The sequence below is a fragment of the Centruroides vittatus genome, unplaced genomic scaffold, assembly GCF_030686945.1.
Source record: "Centruroides vittatus isolate TY-2023 unplaced genomic scaffold, ASM3068694v2 contig_715, whole genome shotgun sequence".
In the NCBI taxonomy this organism is placed as follows: domain Eukaryota; kingdom Metazoa; phylum Arthropoda; class Arachnida; order Scorpiones; family Buthidae; genus Centruroides; species Centruroides vittatus.
In genome coordinates this window covers 162,117-169,685 of record NW_027122454.1, presented here as the reverse complement: position 1 = coordinate 169,685, position 7,569 = coordinate 162,117, and the positions used below count along the sequence as shown (strand labels likewise).

The 7,569-nt window shown below is 37.2% G+C and overlaps 1 protein-coding gene across 1 annotated transcript; it reads left to right on the top strand.

Moving 5' to 3' along the window:
* Positions 1-5,420: 5,420 nt before the first annotated feature.
* Positions 5,421-6,579, top strand: LOC136980584 (U11/U12 small nuclear ribonucleoprotein 25 kDa protein). Its single transcript, XM_067276723.1, has 2 exons — positions 5,421-5,768; positions 6,239-6,579. Exons 1-2 carry the CDS (start codon positions 5,478-5,480, stop codon positions 6,401-6,403), a joined length of 456 nt encoding a protein of 151 aa, XP_067132824.1. The 5' UTR covers positions 5,421-5,477; the 3' UTR covers positions 6,404-6,579.
* The last annotated feature ends 990 nt before the right edge of the window (positions 6,580-7,569 follow it).

Genomic DNA, 7,569 nt, shown 5'->3' with positions numbered 1-7,569 from the left:
ACGTAGATAAGCTCGAAGGGCCTGAAGACTGGGCAAAATGGAAATGGCACGTTTCTATGGTGTTGCGTTCATACGGATTAGAAGATATTATTAACGGAAAACGTGTACGCGTTGAGTTACCAACAGAACCGACGAATGAACAAAAGGCAACATACGCTGAGTGGCAGAAAGACGACGCGAGGGCGGCAAGTTTAATAGCAAGTACGCTAAGTAAACCAGTTGCTGAGCTCGTGTTGACGTGCAACGATGCGAAAGAAATTTGGGATAAATTACGTGCGCGATTTGAGCGCAGCAGTACGCAACGTTTGAACATGTTAATTGAAGCCTTCTTTCGAGTTAAACGGGATGAGAAGGAGGACATTAGCACGCATGTTGCCAAATTGCAAAAGTTATTTGTTGATTTAAACGACGAATTAACGAAACACGAAGAAAATACTTTGTCTGAAAGAATATTAAACGGCCGAATTTTATCTACATTGGGAAAAGACTATGATAATTTCAAAGACCTTTGGGACACGATTCCGTCAAAAAATCAAAGTTTGAATTTACTCATTGAAAAACTGTGCACGATTGAACTGCGTGATCAAGGCACAACCGAAACAAATGCGTTTGTCGCTTCTGGCGAGTATAAAAAGAAGCAGAATTCTGGAAAAACAAAAATGTCAGTGGAACGGGCAAAACAAAAATTTCCATGTAACAAGTGCAAACAATTGGGTCATTGGGCAGCAGATTGTCCGCAGAAAAAGACAGGTGTCGGGAGTAATAAGCAACGAAGTGTCAATGTATTCATTTCACATGTCATGGGCGCGTCGGTTGGAAACTACATTGATGCAAATAAATGGTATTGTGATAGTGGCGCAACCAAGCATATTACCCCAAACAAACAATACTTCGTCTCATATAGAGAATTTGTTGTTCCTGAAGTAATCTCACTTGGAAAGCAAAATGTGAGTATGTATGCACATGGCCAAGGAACAATAAGGATTCAAGTTCGACGAAACAATATCTGGTATAATGCTGAAATGAAAAATGTTTTGTACGTCCCTGATGCAAGTGTCCACTTGTTTTCTGTCAGAGCAGCAGCATCGAACGGCTACAGGATAGTAATCGATGAGAGAAGTGTTAAAATTCGAGACGAAATTGGTAAGAACACTGTCATGACTGGTTACATGAAAAATGGTCTGTACATGCTCGATATACGCGTTGTAAAACCATATAAAAACATTCGGGTGAATTTTGTGACAGCGTCTGATACTCTACAGGTGTACCATGAAAGGTTTGGTCATCAAAATAAACAGCATGTAAAAGATGTTTTGAAGCAAATGAACATCAACGTGGAAGGTTGCAAAGAAGAATTCTGTGATGGATGTGCTTTGGGAAAAATGCATAGACTACGATTTAAGCAAAGAATGAATCGTCCAACAGTTACTGGCGAATTGATCCATGCAGATGTGAACGGACCAATGTCCACCGAATCTTTAGGAGGAGCACGTTACTACGTATGTTTCAAGGATGACTTCAGCAAGTTTCGACGAATTTTCTTTTTGAAACAGAAAAGCGAAGTATGTGATGTGCTTGAGCAATTTTTAAATGAAGCTAGAACAAATGGACATGTTGTCAAACAATTCAGATGTGATGGAGGTACGGAGTTTGTCAACAAAAGAGTTGCTGAATTGCTCGCAAACAGAGGGATAGAACAATGGATTCCTCCACCTTATACACCTGAGCAAAATGGTGCAGCTGAACGCGAAAATCGTACCATTGTGGAAACAGCACGTTCTATGTTGAATCCAAGCAAATTACCGAAAGGATTGTGGGCAGAAGCATGCAACACTGCCGTATATCTTTTGAATCGTACTGGAAAATCTTCAGTTCAGAACAAAGCTCCTTATGAATTATGGTATGGTAGACAAGTAGGAAAACTTGATCATCTGAGAATCTTCGGCACTGGATGCTACGTACATGTAAACAAGAATTTTCGATCGAAGTTTGACAATAAAGCTATTTTCGGACAGTTGGTTGGGTATGTTAACGATAAGGATGGATTTCGAGTCTGGATTCCTTCTCAAAGAAAAGTGATTATGAGTCACGATGTGAAATTCAAACCAGAAGTCGTCTGCAATCGGCAAAGTGATACTGTGGAATTTGACTTTCCTCGAGAGCAGCAGCCGACATCGGGTCGGTGCACTCCGTTGTCTGAGGTAAAGGAACCGGAGGAGGTCACATGCCGAAACGGAGAAAATCAAGTCAAAACTGAAGAATTCGTCACGGCGTCTTCTTCCGGAGGAAGCAGAAATCAAAGTGAATGTGATAAAAGAGAGGAATCAACGGAACTTTTATCGAAGCAAAATAATGAAACTTCTGACAAAGAAAACTGGAGAAGCAAGAGACAGCGAGGTAAACCATCCTGGATGGAAAGCAATGAATTTTTAATGATAGCAGGAGTTGTTGCTGGGGAATACAAAGACCCAAACTCATTTTCTGAAGTATTGCAATCGAACGAGAGAGAACTATGGATGCATGCCATTCACGAAGAAATGGAATCTCTAAAACAAAACGACACATGGAGGTTAGTCGAACGTCTGAAAGATGCACAGGTTGTGAAAAATCGTTGGGTTCTGCGCAAGAAAACCAAAAGTGATGGAAGCACTCGCTTCAAAGCTCGGTTGGTTGCAAAAGGTTATGCCCAAAAACCAGGAATTGACTACGAGGAAACATTTAGTCCTGTCGCACGTTTTTTTTTTTTTTTTTTTTTTAAACTCTTTCCGCCCTGTGGGCACTAAGAGGGCCTCTTTTAGTAGGCTCATTATGGGTTCGGCCAGGCCCACAATGGGGCGACCGGGTGGTGAGGGACGGGGCCCGACATATCCGAACGGGCCACCCCCCGAAAAATTCCTGGGGATTATTCGACCCAGTTCGGATTCGAACCCGGGTCCCCCAGAGCGGTAGGCTGCCACCTTGACCGCTCGGCCATCCGGCCGTCTCCTGTCGCACGTTATGACACCATTCGAACCTTGTTAGCAGTAGCAGCTGCAAAGAATATGCAATTGGAACAGTTTGACGTAAAGACAGCTTTTCTCAATGGCATACTTGAAGAAAAAGTGTATTTGGAACAACCAGAGGGTTTCGATGATGGTACCGGTCGAGTATGTCTACTGAAAAACAGTCTGTATGGGCTGAAGCAGGCATCACGTTGCTGGAATAAACGATTTATCGAATTTATGAAGAAAGCAAGTTTTCAAAACAGTACTGCAGATCCTTGTCTTTTTTTATCGAAACCAGAATAAAAGGCAACTGTATATCGCAATTTATGTAGATGATGGTTTTATTGTCGGCAGTGACAAGAAAGAGATCGCTGATTTTTTGAGAGCTCTGCAACAAGAATTTAATATGACGACAGGGTCTCTCGACAATTTTCTTGGGATGAAAATAAAACAATATGAAGATGGATCAATTACAGTAAGTCAAGAAAATTACACAAAAAGAATATTAGAAAGATTCCAAATGGCTGAATCAAATGCAGTCTCAACCCCTGTTGGCTGTGAAGAAAGTGATCTCGACGAGGCAGTGTCATCTGATATACCCTATCGCGAGGCAGTGGGCTGTCTCATGTATCTTGCAACTGCGTCTCGTCCAGATATCGCCTTTGCAGTGAATAAAGCTGCTCGAGCTACAGAGAAACCAACTATTCAAAATTGGAATCAGGTAAAGCGTATATTTCGGTACTTGAAAGGTACTATGAACTGGGGCATCATTTATAATAAAGAAGAAGAACTGAAAGTCTACAGTGATTCAGATTTCGCTGGTGACAAGAAGACAAGACGTTCAACAACTGGAATTATCGCGAAATTCTCGAATGGAGCTATATCATGGACTAGCCAATTACAAAAAGTAGTGGCAACTTCCACAACTGAAGCAGAGATTATCTCAGCAAGTGAAGGAGCAAAAGAATTAATCTGGCTACAACGTTTATTGTCTGAATTGATTGAAATGCCAAAGCAGCCTCCAACGCTATATATTGACAACGCAAGTGCTATAAAGCTAGCAAAGAATCCGGAATTTCATCAACGGTCCAAACATATCGAGGTTCGACACTTTTATGTACGTGAAAGATTTTTAAATGGTGAACTCAAATTGGAGCACATCGACGGAAAGAACCAATTGGCCGATCTGTTGACGAAGCCGCTTGAACGTGTCCGATTTGAACTGCTAAGAGAAAAGATTGGTTTACGAAGATTGTAACCATGTAATCATTAAGCAAGTCTTATTTTTTCTTTTGGAGGAAGTGTTGTAATAAAAAGAAAAAATATGACAAGGCTCTCTCTGTCGCGTAGCAGCAGAGTTAACTTTTTTTTTAATGAAAACAAATGGGGCAATAAAGCTGTCAAAAAGAACTACTTGATACCCTCTAGTGGTGACAGTCAGAATTAAACTTTTAAAGCCTTATGTGTGTTTTAATTTATCTTTCCCCTGAAAGTATTAAGTAAGAACTTGGTGTTACTATAGAAGCAGTATAATGCTTCTATAGTTCTACCAGATCTTGTAATCTTACCCATCATGGATATGGTCAGGCCCACCCTGGAGAGAAGGGCCAAAAAAATGTGGGCTAGACCACTCCCATAAAATATTAATTATGTCATGCAAGTTAATTATGGCATGCAAGTCAGCCATGTCGTTTACTCGTGAAGTCCACGTGTAAAGTTATTTATTTCAATAAAAAGTAATAGGCCTGCTGAGGAGAAACGAACAAGTCCGAAACACAAGTTTAAAGTGTATGTGTTCGGGTGAACTAAATAAAGAATATTATTTCTGTAAGACTAAATATTTGCATCCATATTTTCCACTATAATAAGTCCTGTTAATATATAGAAAGTACTAGTATACAAAATAAATTTTAAACTGCACAGTTTTTCCTCAAAGGATTTCCTGAACGTGGGTTGCGTCCTTTAAAATCAGGTCGTTGCCACCCGCAGAGAGAAATTTCCAGAAGGAGGAGGACAACGAAACAAAGGGCAGAGGAAGAAAAGGAAATGAAATATTTGTATATACAAATAAAATTTACAAAAAAGGTATGGCGTAAGACCACAGTATTCGTATGATCAATAAAATTTGAATAAAGTTAACTAATAATAATTGTAAATTTCAACAGATAGTACTTTTCTGTATACAATTTCAAATAGCCCGTGCCCATTTTGGCACCAGCGCCTCGCTCACCACGAAATTTTTCTTCACTACAACAAAGCAGAAAAATATATATTTACTATTTATTAATATTAAACTAATATTAAAATTAATATTAAAAAACGTTATATCGAAGGTTTTCGCGCATAGTTTTCAGATTAAAAAAAGAAAAAAATGTTTGCCATACTTCGCGTTTTGAGTGTTGCCAGATAGACAAAATTAGTCTGGCAATACTTTAATGGATACGGCGGCGTGTTCGATCCTGTGTTTACGTTGGAAGTAGTGTGAGTATCGTCATGAGCGAAGAAACGGAAGAAGAGAAACGTCCACAGTTATCTCATCAAGAGGCCTTAAGTATGGTAGAAAAGGGAATTTCTCGCATAATAGCGACGGATCCTTTGTTGGCCGACCTTCCGGACGGAGTGACTTTGGAAGAGTTAAATTCGCTCTTGGCCCTGGAACAAGGAAGGGCCATGACTTTGTTTGTGAAAAGAGCAGACGGACTCGTCTACGATATAATTATTGAACAGAAAGCAAATGTTTTAGACTTGAAGAAAGCCATTCGCAGATACGTAACTACTAAATTGGTAAGTTCACCTATATTCTCGTGCAAGGAATATATTAAACAGTACGTAACGGCTGATAATTAGCGAATAAATGAAATTTGTGTACAAAAAACAACAGCAGGTACAAAGATTCAACTGTGCTTGTTTACAAATGGGGCAAAAAAGCTGTCAAAAAGAACTACTTGATACCCTCTAGTGGTGACAGTCAGAATTAAACTTTTAAAGCCTTATGTGTGTTTTAATTTATCTTTCCCCTGAAAGTATTAAGTAAGAACTTGGTGTTACTATAGAAGCAGTATAATGCTTCTATAGTTCTACAGATCTTGTAATCTTACCCATCATGGATATGGTCAGGCCCACCCTGGAGAGAAGGGCCAAAAAAATGTGGGATAGACCACTCCCATAAAATATTAATTATGTTTGTTTTGATTTTTAAAGGTTGTAATAAATATATGAAAATTGATACTTATTATTATTGCTTTATTTGACAGGAACGAGAAGGAAAGAAGCGCACGATTAGCTGGAGATACGTATGGAGGACTTACTGGTTATATTTCGAAGGACAGAAATTAATGAACGATCATTATTTATTGAAAGATTACGGAATCGGCAATAATTCGGAAATTACTTTTATTAAACGACTCAGAGTTAAATGAATCTTTCGATTCTGGTTAATTATTTTAATTGATTTTATCATGTATCGTACAACAGATTCTAATTGCCGAAAATATGTAAATCACTTTTGTTCATATTCAGATCAGTTAATGACTTTTGTCTTAGCAGAGGCTTGTATTTTTTTTACAAATTAAAGTACAATAGTATTGTCACAGAAATTAAATTGATTTATATGTTAAAATATATTAAAAAATAGATCAGAATGGAATTACTGCATTTCAGAATATCAGACTGACTTAAATGCATAGGGTTGATTAGGCAGAGGATCACTAGCTATTGTTTACATCCATCTTGGAGGTTTGGTGTTTATTTCCATTACTGTTAGCATTGTATAAGTTATATATCTTATCATATATAAAGTTACAGTGGACGGTCATGCTATTAAACTACTTCATCCTAGTAATATGTTATACTGCGGAGCAACTCGACTTAAAAGTATTCACCCGTTATTTTGATTTAAAGTGTTCATTTTATTGTTTTATAATTTTAAATAATTCCTAAAGGATGATTGTCCAACGACAGAAGCTTCTACAGAAGGTGATGAGTGTAAGTAATTACTTTTACTATTTTTTCTAGGCATATTAAAATTAAAATATGTATATATTATTTTATTTTAATTACTATTCATATTATATAGTATCAGAGAAACTTCAAGTTATATTTTATTAATAAAATATAACATTTAAATAGTTACATTGCCATGTCAAGATACTAGAAATGGCAATGTAAGTATTTAAATAAGTAGTCTTCTTCTTACTTATCTTTAAGAGCCTATTCGATAATTTGTAGCAATATATAAACTGGATGTTTCGAAGATTTGTATTTTTGAAATGATTAGTAATTAAATTTGAAGTAAATTGTTAAGAATTTATTAATAATAACTTTTTTAATAGTTACTTCAAATATATATAGGTTTCCTATGCACTTGGAAAGTTGTGAAAAAGTTAGGAAATTTACGTCCTTGGCTGTGTTATTGAATAACAATGTTTAAATATAAATACTATATACAAAAGCAGCTTGTTGAATAGTTATATAATTGGATGTTGTTATTATATATCAAACATTAACACACAGTTTAGAATGTCAAGACATGTTCTTGCAATGTTTATTTACTAAATACTAATTACAGTTTTAAAATTTGAAATGC